Source organism: Saimiri boliviensis, chromosome 11, assembly GCF_048565385.1.
Source record: "Saimiri boliviensis isolate mSaiBol1 chromosome 11, mSaiBol1.pri, whole genome shotgun sequence".
Taxonomy (NCBI): domain Eukaryota; kingdom Metazoa; phylum Chordata; class Mammalia; order Primates; family Cebidae; genus Saimiri; species Saimiri boliviensis.
Window position 1 is genome coordinate 49,175,414 of NC_133459.1, and position 19,137 is coordinate 49,194,550.

The 19,137-nt window shown below is 37.6% G+C and overlaps 1 protein-coding gene and 1 pseudogene across 1 annotated transcript in view; both read right to left on the reverse strand.

Annotated features, from left to right (window-relative positions):
* The window catches only part of LOC141580252 (adenosine 5'-monophosphoramidase HINT1 pseudogene), a 28,433-nt pseudogene extending 22,601 nt beyond the window's left edge, over window positions 1-5,832 (reverse strand).
* Window positions 1-19,137, reverse strand: part of FAF1 (Fas associated factor 1) — a 534,743-nt gene that overhangs the window by 350,599 nt on the left and 165,007 nt on the right. Inside the window, exon 4 of the mRNA XM_003921572.4 lies at window positions 14,302-14,513. Within this exon, the coding sequence (XP_003921621.1) occupies window positions 14,302-14,513 (212 nt within the window). The remainder of the gene's footprint in view (window positions 1-14,301; window positions 14,514-19,137) is intronic.

Here is a 19,137-nt window from a genome sequence, read left to right on the forward strand (position 1 = left end):
AGGAAAGATTCAGTGATAATGTAAGAGAATTTACAAAACTTTATTGATGAAATGGGGTGAAATCAGAAAAAAAACTCTATCAAGTATTATCCTTAAGTATGCCTTCCATAGTTACACAAACGAACTTCCCAACAGGGAAAACAGAAAAAGTAAATAGCATGATCCTCTGCCTGCCATATAACTCGTAATAAGGCAGTAACTATAATCCAGAACAAATGAAACTGGAACAGACAGAATAAACAGCAGCAAGTACATATCATATACAGCTAGAAACAGCAGGAGCAGGTACGTATCATATAATAACAATATCTGATTTTAAATTCATTTTGAGTCAAACTTGGCTGTATATCTGTCCATAACCATCTTAATATAAAGAATATGACTGGGGGAAAAAAATTTTTTTCTTTTTTGAGACAGTCTCACTCAGTTGTCCAGTGGCGCAATCTCGGCTCACTGCAACTTCCACCTCCCAGGTTCAAGTGATTCTCCTGCCTCAGTCTCCCAAGTAGCTGAGATTACAATCATATGCCACTATGCCTGGCTAATTTTTATATTTTTTAGTAGAGACAGGGTTTCTCCATGTTGACCACAGGCTGGTCTCAAATTCCTAATTTCAGGTGATCCTCCCGCCTCAGCCTCCCAAAGTGCTGGGATTACAAGTATGAGCCACCATGCCCAGCCGATGACTGGAAATATTTTAAAGCTTTACCATAAAAGTATATGTAAGAATTTTCAGGGATCACTTTTCATAAACTTTTGGCTTTATCATTCACTGTAAAAGCTAACTTATGCACAAGAGTGATGGAGTAGGAACAGTCAAACTGTCCTTCTCCATGAAAACAAATACAACAAATTTGTATTTGTTTTCAGATACAAAATGAATTTTAAACCAGATATTATTATTATATGTACCTACTCCTGCTTTTAGCTGTTCCAGTTTTATTTGTTCTGGATTACAGTTTTAACTTATTATGAATCATATGGCAGGCAGAGAATCATGTTATATACTTTCTGATATATTTAAAGTGTAACATTAATATACATAATCCAGAGAAGCCAGCCATTTCTGATCGCCACACTTGAAATAAGCAGAGGATTTTTTCTTAGTTGAAAACATAGTTCATGTGATCAAAATATCCATGAACTTCCGTCATACACAAAATAGTCCATCAAAAAAAAGAACCAGGTCTTTTTGAAGTGATACAGTATTCACTGACACGAATCAGCCACATGCAACAAGATGCAGTTAAAATTTATTTAATATATAATTGCATTCCAGTTTTCTTTCTTTTTTTTTTGAGACGGAGTTTCGCTCTTGTTACCCAGGCTGGAGTGCAATGGCGCAATCTCGGCTCACCGCAACCTCCGCCTCCTGGGTTCAGGCAATTCTCCTGCCTCAGCCTCCTGAGTAGCTGGGATTACAGGCACGCACCACCATGCCCAGCTAATTTTTTGTATCTTTAGTAGAGACGGGGTTTCACTTTGTTGACCAGGATGGTCTCGATCTCTTGACCTCGTGATCCACCCGCCTCGGCCTCCCAAAGTGCTGGGATTACAGGCTTGAGCCACCGCGCCTGGCGCATTCCAGTTTTCTTAAAAAAAAAAAAACTGAAGTAATTTTAAGATTTAAAAGAAAAAGTGTCATGTGGCACTGAATTTGTCCCTGTGGATAATAAAAATATTCATCATCCAACAAAGAAAGTAAAGGCTAAATGACACCCTTTGTAGCAGTTCCCAACTAATAAGCCCAAGATGCCTTAGCAATACTACTGAAAATCCATATGAACAAGAAGCACTGTCAACTCTAATATTGTAAAGATAAATAACATTATTTTTAAAATATTAATAGAGAAGGTTTGGTGACTTAAAAAAAAAATACAGAATCAGCCAGTGTGGTAGCTCATACCTGTAATCCCAGCACTTTGGAAGACTGAGGTGCTTGAGCCCAGGAGTTCAAGAGCAGCCTGGGCAACACAGTGAGACCCCATCAATAAAAATGATGATAATAAAAATAAAATAAAGTAAATAGTATAGGCTGGCAAGGTGGTTCACACCTGTAATCCCAGTGCTTTAGGAGGGCAAGGCAGGAGAATCACATGAGGCCAGGAGTTCAAAAACAACCTGGGCAACATAATGAGATCCCATCTTCAAAAAGTAAAAAAAAAAAAAAAAATAGCTGAACATGGTGGTGTGCGTCTGTAGTCCCAGCTACTTGGGAGGCTGAGGTAGATGGGAGGATCACTTGAGTCTAGTTCAAGCTTAACAGTGATCTATGGTTGTAGACTGCATTCCAACCTGGGTGACACAGCAAGATCCTGTCACTTAAAAAAAAAATCATTTAAAGTCATATGAATTCAAAAATGCTATAGTGAATTCATAACTGCATTTCATTATATTTCCTAAACCACTACTACAAAAATATTTTTTCAAAGAAGGCCTTAAACTGGAAAAAAATTGAAAAACACAGATGTGGTAAACTATACCAGAGATATCCTTAATGCATCGAAGAAAATTTGATGAGTTTCAACAATCAATCTGAAACAAGAATGCAGATGGCCGGGCACGGTGGCTCAGGCCTGTAATCCCAGCACTTTGGGAGGCCGAGGCGGGTGGATCACGAGGTCAAGAGATCGAGACCATCCTGGTCAACAAAGTGAAACCCCGTCTCTACTAAAAATACAAAAAGTTAGCTGGGCATGGTGGTGCGTGCCTGTAATCCCAGCTACTCAGGAGGCTGAGACAGGAGAATTGCCTGAACCCAGGAGGCGGAGGTTGCAGTGAGCCGAGATGGCGCCATTGCACTCCAGCCTGGGTAACAAGAGTGAAACTCCATCTCAAAAAAAAAAAAAAAAAAAAAAAAGAATGCAGATAGCTACCAAATTAGAAAAAAGATTTCCAGCCTGTTATGAAGTCGAAATTCAGAATGAACTTTGGAATGTGAATTCATTTTAAGAAAAAAAAAAAAGAAAATCAGAAAGGATCAGGAATATGGCTCAAACTGAAAAGATTAACCAGATTAAGTGATGCAAGGATGGAGAGCAACTGAAACTCTGCTCTACTGGTAGGAGTGAACTGGTTCAACCACTACAAAAATGTTTTGCTACACCTGCTCCTCTAAACATATACCTTTATGCTATGATTCAGTAGCTCTACTAGAAGCTCAAAAGAAGAATGTTTATGTGTGCCAAAGACAGGTATAAGAATGTTCATAGCAGCTTTCTAACAACACTACAAAGAACCCAAATACCCATCACCAATAGATTAATTTATGGTATTTTCATATAATAGAATACTACATAGCAGTTAGAATGAATGAATTACTGAATCTCAAAGACATAATATTGAGTGAAAGAAGTTAAGCACAGTATTATTATTTCAATTATATGAAGGTCAAAATACACAAATACAATCCAAGGTTAAAGGGGTCAAAACAGTGGTTTCAGAGGAGAGTTAAATAACTAGTAGAGGGAATAAGAGAGGCTTCTGAGGTGCAAGAAATATGCTCTAGCTGGATCTGGGTGGTGGTGGTTCCAAGGGTGTAAGTTTAATATTTACATATAATTGACCCTTGAATAACAGGGGTGGGAAGGTTAGAGTACAAACTCTTCCACGCAGTCAAAAATCTAGGTATAGCTTTTGACTCTCCAGAAACTAGTAGCCCACTGTTGACCAGAAACCTTACTGATAGCATAAACCATTGAATAACAAATATTTTGTACATTATGTGCATTACATATATATTTCCCACAATAAGAGAGAAAAATGCTATTAAGAAATCCAAAATATATTTACTATTCATTAAGTGAAAGTGGATAATCTTCCTCATTGTCTTCATGTTGAATAGACTGAAGAGAAGGAGGAAGAAGAGGGGTTGGTCCTGCTATCTCTGGGCTGGCAGACACAGTAGAAAATTTGCTTGAACCCAGGAGTTCAAGGCTGCAGTAAGCTAAGAGTGTGCCACTGCTCTTAGCTTCAGCCTGAGTGACACTTCAGCCTGACTGACAGAGCACGACCATCCCTTAAACAAAGAAAACAAAACAACATGCAAACATGCACATGTGTGCATACACAAAATACAGTTTGCTGCATGGATTAACTTCCTTTCATGGAAAGATTTTGCTGTAACATGTGATGCCGTTTGATAGTATTTTATTTTACCCACACTAGAACTTCTTTTACAGTTGGAGTCAATCCTTTCAAACCCTGCCACTGTTTTATCAATTAAGTTTATGTTATATTCTAAATCCGTTTTTGTCATTTCGGCCATGTTTGTGCATAGCATCTTCATCAGCAATAGATTACATCTCAAGAAACCACTTTGTTTGCTCTTCCATTCAAGTTTTATGAGATTGCAGCAATTCAGTCACACCTTCAGGCTCCTCTTCTAATTCTTTCGCTATTTCTACCACATGTGCAGTTACTTCCTCCACTAAAGTATTGAACCCCTCAAAGTCATCCCTGAGAGTTGAAATCACCCTCTTCCAAACTCCTATTAATGTTGATATCTTGACCTCCTCCCATTAATCATGAGTGTTCTTCAGGGCATCTTACAATGGTGAGTCCTTTCCAGAAGGTTTTCAATGCACTTTGCCAAAATCCAACAGAATAATCACTACATATGGCAGCTATACCCTTATGTAATGTATTTTTTGAATAACAAGACTTGAAATTTGAAATTATTCCATGATCCATGGGCTGCAGAACTGATATTGTGTTAGCAGGTGGAAAGACAATATCCATCCCCTTGCATATATTGATATCTAAATATATATTTAGATATTGATATTAATATATAAAATTATATATAAAATGCTCTATAAAATATGTAAATGGATACAAAATTTTTAAAAATATAATTTGTGACACCAACAACAAAAAAACATTTGAGGGTGGGGAAAATAAAAGAGTACGTGTATGTCATTGAAGTTAGCCTGTTATCAACTTAGAATAGATTAATATAAGATGTTTTATCAAAGCCATGTGATAACCACAAAGGAAATACCTATAGATGATAAATTCTTAAAAATTAGAAAAGAGCTGGGTGCAGTGGCACACACCTGTCATCCTAGCTACTCAGGAGGCTGAGGCAGAAGAATCACTTGAACCAGGGAGTTCAAGATCAGCCTGGGTGCTTAGTGAAAACCTGTCTCTTCAAGAAAAAGAAAAAAAAAGGAATCAAAGCATGTCTCTACAAGCATGCATAAACACACACATGTGCGCGCGTGCGCACGCACACACACACACACACACACACACACACACATACACATGAAGGCAGTAAAAGAGGAAGGGTGGTGGGGATCTACAAGACAGAAAACATGTAACAAAATGTTGACAGTAAGTTCTTTCCTATCAGTAACTGCTTTAAATTTAAATGGATTAACTTCCCAACCAAAAGACATTAACTTAGCTGAACTGATATTAAAAACAGGATCCAATTATATGCTGATTACAATAGACTCACTTCAGATTTATGGACACACATAGTTTGAAAACTGAAAGATAGAAAAAGATATCCCAATGTGTAGCTTGGGAATTCATGTGGAGATCAGAGTAGAAGCAAGTGTGAGAGGGTCCAGTAGAAGGAAACATGGCTGTCAAAGGGTTTCGTCCAACAGCAAGTTCCACCTGGACTTAGCCATAGTAGAAAGTATGGCGAACTCCGCCTCATATAATGTGGATGCTGGGTACAGAGCTATCATCTTTGACCGATTTCATGCAGCACACACACTAGTAGGGAAAAGGACTCACTTTCTCATACCCTGGGTATAGAAACCAATGATCTTTGTTATTCTTGACCACACAACATGCCAGTCATCACTGGTAGCAAAAATTTATACAATGTGTATCATACTACACATCTTCTTCCAGCCTGTCTCTAGCCAGCTTCCTCCCCTCTTAACCGGTATCAGAGAGGTGATACCATCTATCATCACAGAAATCCTCAAGTCAGTGGCGGCTTGCTCTGATGCTGGAGAACAAATTACCCAGAGAGCTGGTCTCCACACAGGTGAGTGAGCACTGCTTATGGAGTGAGCAGCTACTTTTCGGTTTATCCTTGATGACGTGACCTTGATGCATCTGACCTTCAGGAAGAGTTCACAGAAGTGGTGGAAGCCAAACATGTGGCTCAGCAAGAGGCAGAGAGGGCCAAATCTGTGGTGCAAAAGGCTGAGCAGCAGGAACAGGAGGCCATCATCTCTGCTGAGGGTGGGTCCAAGGCAGCTTGCTGATTGCCAATTCACTGGCCACTGTGGGTGACAGCCTGATTGAACTGTGCCAGCTGGAAGTCACAGAGAACACTGAGTACCAGCTCACACACTCTCATAACATAATCTACCTGCTGCCAGGGCAGACAATGCTCCTCCAGGTGCCCTGGTAAGGATCTACCCTGCCTGCATCTCCTTTAGCCAACTAGGCCAAAGCCCCAATGATTCTTACCACCATCTTCTTTCTGCCTCCACCCCAGAAATCACTGTGAAATTTCATGATTGGCTTGAAGTAAAGGAAATAAAAATAAAATCACTTCAAAAAGAAAAAGAAAATAAAAAGATATTCCATGGAAATGATAATAAAAACAAAGTAGGGGTGCCATATTCATATCAAATGAAATAGACTTTAAGTATAAAAAAAACTGTCACAAGAAATAAAGAAAGGCATTATATAACGATAAAACGGTCAATTCACCAGGAAGATGTCCACAAATAAATATGCATCCAATACTGAAGTACCCAAATATATGAAGCAAACATTGACAAAACTGAAGGGGAAAACAGACACCAACATAATTATAGTGGGAGAGGTTTCTGTTAAATAGAAACATCCAGACCAGAAGACCAATATGGAAACTGAGGACTTGGAAACTGAGGACTTGAACAATGCTATCACCCAAATAGATCTAACAGACATATACTAAACATCCATTCTACCACAGCAGAACATACTCTTCACAAGTGCAGAGGATATTCCATAAGATACAGCACATAGTATGCCATTAAAAAAGTCTTAAACTTCAGAAGACTGAAATCTTACTATCCTTCCCAAACAAAATAAAAAAAAGCAAAAACTAAAGAATAACAGAAGGAAAACTGAAAAAGTCACAGCTACAGTCATGCTCCTCATAACAATGTTTCTATCAACAAGGATATTATACCAAGGTGGCCCTGAGCTGAAAAATTCCTATCATCATCTAATGACACCTTAGCCACTGTAACATTGTGGCACAACACGTTATTCACATATTTTTTGGTGATGCTGGTATAAACCTACTGCACTGCCAGTAATATAAAAGTATAGCACACAGAATCGTATATAGTACATAATACTTGATAATGATAATAAACAACTGTTACTGGTTTATATATTCACCATACTATACTTTTTATTGTTATTTTAAAGTATACACTTTCTACTTTTTTTAAGTTAATAGTAAAACAGCCTCAGGCTAGTCCTCAGGAAGTATTCCAAAAGTATCATTACCCATAGCAGATGACACTTCTATGTCTGTTACTGCCTCTGAAAACCTTCCAGTGGGACAAGATGTGAACGTAGAAAACAGTGATAATGATGATGCTGACCTTGTGTAGGCCTAAGTAATGTACGCGTTTGTGTCTGTAGTGGGGAGATCCCATAAGCACTGAGACAGAAGACAGAAGCCTCAGCCTATTTCCATATAAACAATGAAGAAAAAAATAACTAGAAATACAACCTTAGTAGTTATTAGTTATTCATAGGTGATCCTAATTCTTTTACTAATGCCTCTCAGGTCAGAAGTGTGAACCTGGGGGTGACACTGTGAAATTAATGACCCTAAGGCAAGACGCTTTAAGCCCTCTGTCATGCCCAGGTAAGGGTTGCTGGAAGGCACCTCGGCTGTGCAGCAGTGCCAGCCATGGGAAAGCGCCCGCGGTTTAGCCAGCTAGGGAAGGAGACGTCCAAAATGCATGAGACGTCTCCTTCCTCAGAGGACTTAGAAGAAAACTCCGCTTCTCCAAGCTCTTGCAGTAGGCCTGGCGTTGTCAGGTAGGCCTGCAGACACCAGGAAGCTTAATTGTCTCTATGTAATGCTGTGCTTCAGTGGTCACGATCCATGTCCCCTCTCATGTTCTGTTTCTGCACCTGGTTCCTTTTTTCTTAGAACAGATAATCAGTAAAAGTAATGTAAATCTTAATGTCTTTGTTATTTCCTAACAAGTATGGAAAAATGCTGATGCATTATGCTCCTTACCTCATCTCAGCTACCTGAAAGTCTTGAGCCCCTATTTGTAAGAGGCGTGATGTACTTGACCCTACCACTGCCACGCCCTACCTACCCTGCCCCCACATTTGCAACTCTAAAAGTGAGAGCATCTAGGCATCTGGGGCCACTGTTAGACTCCACGCTTTGGCTGGCAGTGGATCTCCAGGCCCAAACTCTCTTTTCTCTAACTCTGTGTCTTGTGTCTTTTATTTCTACAATTTCTTGTCTCCACACCAGCAGAGAGGGGCTCACAGAACTCTGTAGGGCTGGACCCTACATGTGTTTTAGTTTTTAACAAAAAAGTTTTAAAAGTTAAAAAATAATAACTAAAAAATTTCAAAACAAAAAAGCATACACAAAAAGGATTATAAAAAAACATTTGTACAACTGTACCATGTGTTTGTGTTTTCAGCAAGGTGCTATAAAAATGTCAAAAAGATTTTTACTTTTATATTTTTTAAGTAGAGACAAGGTCTCGCTTAAAAAAATTCGAGACCGAGCTGGTTTTGAATTCCTCGGCTCCAGCAATCCATCTGCCTAGGCCCCACAAAATGCTGGGATTACTGGCATAAGCTACTGTGCCCATCCTCAAAAAGTTTTAAAAGTTTTAAAGCTTATAAAGTAAAAAAGTTACAGTAAGCTAAGGTTAACTCATTATTAAAGAAATATATTTTTAAATACATGTAGCATAGCCTAAGAGTACAGTGTGTATAAAGTCTACATCAATGTAATGTCCTAGGCCTTCGCATTCACTCACTGCTTGCTCACTGAGAGCAACTTCCAGTCCTACAAGCTCCATTCATAGTACCTATCCTATTAAGATGTTACTTTTTATACCATATTTTAATATACAGAAATAATAGGAATAAAATCAACAATACTAACAGTTTTTTTAAAGATCAATCAACGTTTATTAGATTAAGAAAAAATAGAAAAATTAAAAATCATATGTCTACCGTGAACAATCATATGCCAACAAATTAGATAACAGAGAAGAAATTGATAAGTTCCTAGAAACATACAACCTGATGTATGTGAAGACTGAATCGTGAAGAAACTGAAAATCTGAACAGACATATATAATGAGTCTGTTATTGAGAGTGAATCAGTAATCAAAAACCTCCTAACAAAGAAACACGCAGGACCAGATGGTATCATTGGAGAATGTTATTGAACATTTAAAGAAGAATTACTGCCAACCGTTCTCACACTCTTCCAAAAAAACTGAAGGAGGGAATACTTTCTGATTTCTTTTGAGGCCAGCATTACACCAATACCAAAGCCAAAGGAGCTATCAGACTAAAAGAAAACTATAGTCCACTATCCCTGATAAATACAGATGTGAAGATCCTCAATAAAATATTATTGAAACTAAATTCAACAGCACATTAAAAAGATCACACCATGACAAAGTGTGACTTATCCCTAGGATGAAAGGATTACTCAACATATGAAAATCAGCCAGGGGTGGTGGTTCACGAATGTTAATCCCAGCACTTTGGGAGGCCAAGGCAGGTGGATTACTTGAGGTCAGGAGTTTGAAAATAGCCTGGCCAAACTCCATGTCTACTAAAAACACAAAAATTAGCCAGGCATGGTGGCTGTGCACCTGTGATCACAGCTACTGAGGAGGCTGAGGCATGAGAATCACTTGAACCCAGGAGGCAGAGGTTGCAGTGAGCCAAGATCGCACCACTGCACTCCAGCCTGGGTGGAAGAGCAAGGCTCCATCTCAAAAAAAAAAAAAAAAAAAAAAAAAAAAAGGGGGGGGGGGAAAGAAAATTAAAATCAACCAATGTGACACACCATATTAACAGAAAGAAGAATGAATGTCACACAATCATCTCAACAGATAAAAAGCATTTGACAAAATTCAACGTATTTTCATAATAAAAATACTGAACAAACTATAAATTAAAGCAAATAGTCTCTACGTAATAAAAGCCATGTCTAGAAGTCCTACAGCAAACATCATATTCAAGGGATAAGAACTGAAAGGTTTTCTTCTAACATCAGGAACAAGCTAGGATATCCTCTCACCAGTTCTATTCAATGTAGGACTGGAAAGCCTAGCTAAGACAATTAGCCAAGAAAAACAAAAGGCATCAAAATTGGAAAGGAAGAAATACAATTATCTTTGTTTACAAACAACATGATCTTAAGCTTTTTTTTTTTTTTCCCTTTTTGTGGAGAATGGGGTCTCACTGTATTACCCAGGCAGGTCTCAAACTCCTCGGCTCAAGCTATCCTCCCGCCTGTGCCTCCCTAAGAACTGGGATTACTGGCATGAGCCACTGTATCTGGCCTTTGAGGGGAGTTATGCTTATCTTTTTTTGTCTTTTTGAATATGATCTTATAAGTAGAAAACACTAAGGATTCTACCAAAAAAAGAAAGAAAGAAAGAAAGAAAAAACTGTTAGAACTAATACAAAATTCATCAACCTTGTTATAAGATGCAAAATCAACACATAAAGATCAGTTGCATTTCTATATACTAACAATGAACAATCTGAAAAGGAAATTAAGAAAACAGTCCCGTTCACAATAGCTTCAAAAATAATAAAATGCTTATGAATAAACTTATCCAAAGAGACAAAAGACTTGTCCACTAAAAAATACAAAACACTGCTGAAAGAAATTAAAGACACTGGAAAAGCTTCCCAAGGTCATGGACTGAAAAACTTAGCTTTGTTAAAATGTCCATACTATTCAAAGTGATCTGCAGATTCAATGCAATCTCTATCAAAATGCCAATGCTATTTTTTGCAAAAATAAAGAAAGAATCCTAAATTCCGTAAGTAACCACAAGAAACTCCAAACACAATTGTGAGAAAAAAGAACAAAGCTGGAGGCCTCCTACTTCCTAACTTCAAAATATTCTACAAGCTAGAGTAGTGGCATACAGACAGACACACCAACTAATGGAACAAAACAAAAATCCTGGAAATAAACCCACACGTATACAGTGAAATGATCTTTGACAAAAGTGCTAAGATTCTACAAGGTGGAAAGAATGATTTCTTCAACAAATGGTACTGAGAAAACTGGATATCCACATGCAAAAGAATTTGGACCCTTATAACATACACAAACATCATCTCACTGTATTGTGTGAATTAAAGACCTAAACATAAGACTTAAAACTATACAAGCCAAGACCCTGCCACTGTCCTCAAGCCTGGGTGACAGAGAAAGACCCTTTCTCAAAAAGAAAAAAAAAAAAAAAAAAAAGACTTGAAACTATAAAACTAGAAGAAAGCAGAGAGGAAATGCTTCATAACACCGATCTTGGCAATGGTTTCTTTGAAATGACTCCAAAAGCACGGACAATGAAAGAAAAAATAGACAAGTGAGACCATATCAAATTAGAAAGCATAGAAAAGTAAAAAAAAAAAACAGAGTAAAATGGCAACCTACAGAATGAGAGGAAATACATGCAAACCATATATCTAATAAGGGGTTAAAATACAAAATACAGTAAAACTGCTATAACTCAACAATAAAATATCAAATAACCTATTTTAAGAATGTGCAAAGGACTTCAATAGACATTTCTCCAAACAAGACATACAAATGGCCAAAAGGTATATGAAAAGATACTCAACATCAGTAATCAGACAAATATAAATCAAACCCACAATGAGGTACCACTTCATCTTTTAGGATGGCTATTATTTAAAGAAAAAAAAGAAAAGAAAAGAAAAACAGAAAATAATAATTGTTAACAAAGGTGGTGGTTGGAATGTAAAATGATGTCGTTGCTATAGAAAACAGTTTGGACATTCCTCAAAAAATTATAAATGAAGCTACCATCTAATCCAGCAATCCCACTTTTGAACATACTGCTAACAGAATTGAAAACAGGATTTCTATGAAATATTCACATTCCTATGGCTGGGCACGGTGGCTCACTCCTGTGATCCCAACACTTTGGGACTCTGAGGCAGGAGGATCACTCGAGCCCAGGAGTTCAAGATCAGACTGGGCAAGAAAGTGAGACCCCTTCTCTACAAAGCAATAAATAAATAAATAAATAAATAAATAAATAAATAAATAAGCAAGCCAGTCATGGTGGCACAAATCTATAGTCCCACTACTCAGGAGGCCAAGACAGGGGGACTGCCTGAGCCCAGGAGTTTGAGGCTACAGTGAGCCGTGATCACGCCACTGCACTCCAGCCTAGGTGACAGAGTGAGACTCTGTCTCTCAAAAAAAAAAATCGCATTCTCATGTTCACTGCAGCATTATTCACAATAGCCAAAAGGTAGAAAAAACCTAAATGTCCACTGATGATAGGTTAATGAATTAAAAAATATATACAGTACAAACACACAATGGAATATTATTCAGTTTTAAAAAAGAAGAAAATCCTGCTATATGCTACAACATATATAAGTGTTGAGGTCATTATGCTAAGTGAAATAAGCCATCATAGCAAATACTGCATTATTCCACTTATATGAGGTATTTGTAGTCAAGCTTATAGAAACAGAATATAGAACGGCAGTTGTCAGGAGCTTGAGGAAGGGGAAAATGGAGAGCTGCTATCCAATGGGTACAGAGTTTCAGTTACGTAAGATGAAAAAGTGCATATAGTTAACAATCTTGTGCTGTACACTTAGAAATTTGAGAGGCTAAATCTCATATTATGTAATTTTTACCATAATTTTTAAAAAATAAACAAGAATGTACAGAATATTTGGGGGCATGGAAATTGGTACAGGGAGAAGGGGTTCATCTAGAAGAATCATGTACATAGAGGAAGAAACAAGTACAAAGGCTCAGGGCAGACTAATAACCTGTTCAGTAAACTGAAATAAGTCCATTATGGCACAGGCATAGTGAACTAGAAGGAGAGTGGTAATAGTTGAAACTAGAAATGCAGGCAAGGGCTTGATCAATCAGGGACTTATAGGCCATCTTAAAGGTTTGAATTATATCCTAAAATCAATGGAAAGTTTTTGAATGGCTTTAAGAAAAGGAATAACATAATCTGAGTAATGTGTAGGAATGAACACTACTAATAGCCTTGCTTTCCAAGACTCAATTAATAAAATAAAATTAGAAAAGGGTCTCTCCTAAAAGGAATAAAGAGAAATTTTCAGAAACATCTAGAATTCAGATTTAAAGTGAACTACATTAAGAGAAAGTTAATATGTAGTTCTACAATGAAAATAAATCAGATAACCTGAATCAAATATAAATAAGTTTAACAGAGTCAAACTACAGTAATTTGGTAAAGTCTGTCAGACATATACTTTCACCTCCATTTGAAAAATAGCATTTTTTCAGCTGGCAGAAAGAAAAGTGATGGAAACATGTCTCATGTCTGATTTATCATTAAACTGAGTGTAATGGTTTGAATGTATCTCCACCAAAATTCAGGTGTTGTCTATGCGGTAGTATTAAGATGCAGGTCCTTTAAGAGGCGATTAGGCAACGAGAGCTTCACTAATGGGATTAGGTGCCCTTATAAAAAGAGTTTGATGAAGGGAGTCTGTCCCTTTTGCCCTTCTGCTTTCTGCCATGTGAGGGCACAATGTTCCCCACTTGGGAGGATGCAGTATCAAGGTGCCATATGTAAACAGAGAGCAGCCCTCATCAGACACTAAATCTTCTAAGCTTCTAATCTTAGACTTCCTAGCCTCCAGAAATACGAGAAAATAAATTTCTGTTCCTCAGGTATTGTTATAGCAGCACAAAAAGGACCAAGATATAACCTATGAAAAACGAGTGAGTCTCGGTTGTGAAGTGTGATATGCAATGTACTTGTTTAGGGTATTTTATTGAAGCTCTTAGATGTTTGATTTGCATCAGCCCTCATACAGCATCATATACCACTCTACTTGCATGGAACAACAACAACAAAAAGTATTCTCAAACTTACCTCAATCTCAACACAGCATTTAAAAATAAAGCACAATAATCAGTATTGGAAAGTTACTAGTTACAACTCCTTTTTTCCCCCTTCTTGCTGGTAGTCAACTCAAAATAAAAAAATATAAACTGAATGTTTACCTAATTATTTATCTGTGAAGGCTTTAAGGCAGCAAAAATCTTACCAACAGTACAGCTGTCTTCAAGTACCACATCAACATTTCTGTCTCTGTATTCAACCCTGAAGTCCAGCATCCGAGGTTGCCTTTCTACAATCTGCCTGGATGGCATTACAGGTCGAAACGCCGAAGAGGAAGAAGAGGAGGAAGTAGGAACTGGAGTTGGATGACTTGCTGGATTAAATGCAGGTCCTGGTATGGTCTCACTTCCATATTCACTAAAATGTTGACATAAAAGAAGGATTATTGTCAACTAAATCATTATAGAATATGCTAGGGACCCTTTCCATACTTGGCTTGTGTTGTTCTTCCTATGAAGTAAGTTTACCTACATGTGTGTCAAGGCCAAACTTGAGTTCTATTTCCTCCACAAAATCTTTCCCATTGACTGAAGGCCATTATCACTCTCCTTCTCACACTAGCCTTTCTATGTTTATTAGCAATATTATATCATTTAGCATTTAGATTTTTACCTTGTGTTGTTATGATGTTACTAAAACATCATTTTTAACTGTAAATTAAGAACAGTATCTTCTTCACTCACTCTCATTTACTCACTGAACAATTATTTGACTCACTACCTCTGCTTTCCACAGACTATTTTGAAACTTTACTGTCCTTAAACCTCAATTCTCCCTACCTCACAACTCTGTCTTAAAAGTTATCTTTTTCCATTTTACCAAGAAAACAAAAGCCATCAAGAGAAATTTCTCTTATCTTCTTAACATTAAATACACAAGCCCGCATATTCACTCTCTCTTTCTCACTTCCTGTAAAATACAGGGGCTATCATTTTTTTAATCTGTCCAGAATCTAAAACAATTTTATTTGTTTATTTGTTTCTTTGAAATGAGGGTCTCACTCTGTCACCCAGACTGGAGAGCAGTGGCACAATCTTGGCTCACTGCAGCCTTGAACTCCTGGGCTCCAGCAATCAATCCACCTCAGCTTCCTGAGTAGCTGGGACTACATATGCAAGTCACCAAGCTCAGCTCATTTTTGTATTTTTTTATAGAAACAGAGTCTTGTTATGCTGGCCAAGTTAGTCTTCAACTCCTGGCCTCAAGTGATCCTCCCACCTCTGACTCCCAAAGTGCTAAGATTACAGGCATGAGCCACTGCACTCAGGCTAAAACAATCTCCTCATTAGCTCTACAATAGGGATTATCCCTTTTATATCTAGTATCTTTGATATCTCTTTCTCTTCTGTATTCTTTTAAATAACATTTAAACAAGTTCAAATCTCTCCCTTCTTAAAAAATAAAAATGAAATCCTGGCTCTGCCCACTTAATAAATGTCCCGTTTGTAAAATGAGAACAATAATTATATTTGCACAACATCCAGTACGTAGTAAGATCCCAGACCCCCAAGTCAGTATGTCCACAGCTTAATTCATTAGTATTTCCTCAAGTCTGACCCTCCTCCATTACTCCTAATAATGACTCAATCCAGAAACCTGTGGTGTTATCTTGATCCCTTCTTTTTCCTCCCACGTATCTAATCAGTCCTTTAAATTGTATCTCCTAAGTATGTTTTGTTTAAGTCATCCACCTTTACCCTCGGATGCTACCACTCTAGTACAAGCCATAATTACCTCTTGTATGAACTAATGCAATTGCCTCCTAACTAATCTCTTTATATGCATTCCTGCAACACTGAGTTCCATTCCATCATGCCCCTAGAGTGAAATTAAAGACACAAATGTCTTCATATCATTCTCTTTCTCAACCCTTCAAATACTCTCCTTTGCTCTTCAGATAAATACTTAAAGTGGCTTACAAGGCCCTACATGATCTGAATCCTACCTAGCTTTCCATCTCCTTGTGCTACACTGTTTCCAGCCCTCGATAGTAACAGGCACATGGTCTTTCATTTCTTCTTGCACTTTAATCATTCCCATTTCACTGAGGAATACAGGCTATTCCCTCTAAGAATATCTTTTCCTCCATTACCCATCTACTTCTGTCTTTCTTTTAAAAAATTATACTCAAGGCTTCATATCCCAGATTGAATGTCTTAACTCAGGGCACTAGGTCTAATTCTACACTAGAATTAGTTAGTTGTGTAATTAATGATTTGACATCTATGTCTCTACTGGAATATAGGTCCCACGAGAATAAAGCTCATATTTGTGTTTTTAATGGCTGTATCCTCTGCCTTGAGCTTAAGATTTTATACATAGGAGGCACTCAAATATTTGTCAAACTAATGAGGAATAATTATTTTAAAACTGGGCTTTTCTCTGACTTAATTTATCATACGTATTATCACTTTTTTTTTTTTCCTTCCTGAGAGAAGGAGGTGGGGAGAGAGGGAACCATAGGAATGTTTCGGTTGCAACATCATTATTGTATTTATCTCCCACAACCATTACATCTCAAGACCAGCTCTAAAACATCTTTCTTCTCAACCTGAATTTAAGAGAAAACAATGGACTGGGAACCTGCACAAAACAACAACAACAATAACCAAAAGCATGCTGAGTTAAGCAATGTTCATATAATTAAGCAGAAAATATTTATATTTAATTTCACTTATTCAGACTATTGCTCTGAACAGTGCTCATCAAACTACAGATTACACAGTCGACTTGGCGAGTTGTGATCAGTTTTAAAGATTAGAATAGAAATTATCAGCACTGTGTCACTTAATAGGACCAAGTATTGTTCCATAAAACTTTTTATTCTGTTATATAGCTGTATATGTGTTTGGGATTCCAAGTATTCCTCATTTTAAACCATACTCCAAAAAGTTCAAAAATAATTATTTTTTGAATCAACAGAGCTCAGATACTCCAGTAATCACTGATCCAAGACAAAAACTTACCCCTTCTCCTAGTTGTTAAATTCAAAGAAAATAATCTTGTACAAAAAAACATGGAAACAACGAAAATGTCCACAGGCAGGAAAGAATGCCACAGCTGAAATCCAAAGTGAGCTCTTAAATATCTATGAACAGAATCTGTGCAATAACATTTCACATCTCTAAAGTTTGTCGCAACTTCTCAAAACCTGAAGAAAAACCTAAGAAAAAGTTAGTCACTGATTTACCGTTTTTTAACTTCAAATCCACCTTTCCATATAGTCCACTCTGTGATGCTGGGGCCAGGATTCTCAAAACTGTATTTTCTTCTGCTAGATGTTTTCCTGTTAGATTCTACCAACAGGAGACACTATCTAGAGCAGGCGTCCCCAAACTACGGACCGGACCGCAGGCCGCATGCAGACCCCTGAGGCCATTTATCCGGCCCCCCGTCGCACTTCAGGAAGGGGCACCTCTTTCACTGGTGGTCAGTGAGAGAAGCACAGTATGTGGCGGCCCTCCAACGGTCTGACAGACAGTGAACGGGCCCCCTGTGTAAAAAGTTTGGGGACGCCTGATCTAGAGATTAGCAGTTAAAGAGGGGAGGAGAGACTTCTTTTTTCCTGCTTGCATTCATTTCCATCAGCATCACCCTGTAGGTAGGTTTCAGTCTTATCTTTCCAACATGCTTATAACCAGCTTTATGATATTCTCTTAGAAATGACCGGCAACTGACAGTGTACACTCACAGAGGTCTGATCCGCAGCTTCATGAGTCTCCTCTGTGCTTCATGGTTCTGTTAACCCCTTTGTTCCCTGAACCTAACAGTGGTAGCTTCCTCTCACTTTTATCATATCCAAGTTACCTCTTTTTGCTCTTTCAGTCTTCCATACCTATGTAACCAATCTACCTTAAATTTCCTCTGCTGAAATATTTAGTATGTTTCATTTTCCTGACTGGATACAGTAAAGAGTTCCCAGGAAACATACTTTCAAAGACAAGATTCAACAATTGGCTTGATTATGTGCCCTTGACCTTCAACTCACTGCTAGCTCCTTGTCAATAAAAAATGGGATACTAGTGATCCATTCCATGTATTGGCATAATGATTATTGCATTATCACTTGTAGCTAATTATGATGATATGCCTATTCTAACAAGTCTCTAAGAGAACCAAATGACTGCTTGACTTGACTATTTTGATGGTAATAATGACACCAAAGACTCGAAGATGGCTGCTTCTGACTCAGAGACTTAAAATAAAATGATACAGAGTTTTAAAGTTTTTAACTTTCAGCTCAAGTCATGACAAGATAGCTATAAAATTTTAAAAACACAATCTTGCATGTTCTTCACAGGTACCCCCCAAAATCTAAAACACAATAAAATATATATATATTATTTTTTTAAAAGTTTCTTACTTCTTGTAACCATAGGTATGACTCTGCCAAGAATTAGGTCCAAAATTTAATTTTGCAGATTGTAGAATTATGGTGAAAGTTGAATGAACATACTTTCTAAGTGTCCTTTGTTTTGGAAGGTGTGAGACCCTAAAATATGGAATGATACCTGGGTGAACAACTCCTTCTCCTATGACTGAGAAGGCTAGCTTCCCCTTTTACTAGAAGGCTAGTATCCCCTTCAGTTTAAGCTCTTAGCTTAAACTCTTTAATAGTTGGCTAAATGAAAACTCTCAAAAGAGTCCACATTTCATGAGGATGAGATGCCTGAACATCTCATGAGGATGAGATGTCCTAGGATAATATAGAAGAAATGCAGATGCTTAAAGAAGCAGGAATGCTGGAGTAGATTTACCATGTATAACCTGAATATATACACACCCTCCTATACATCATCCATGAGGTCCTAGACAATACTGCATTAAAGCATTTAAAAATACATTAGTAAAGGACTCTGTATTTGAAAAACTCTGTGGTGACTGTTTTCTGTGAGTTGGGAATTGCATGGGGAGATGACACAATTGAGAAAGACTCCTTAACAAACTGATCAGATTCCAGAGTGGCAGAGGTCAAATGGCA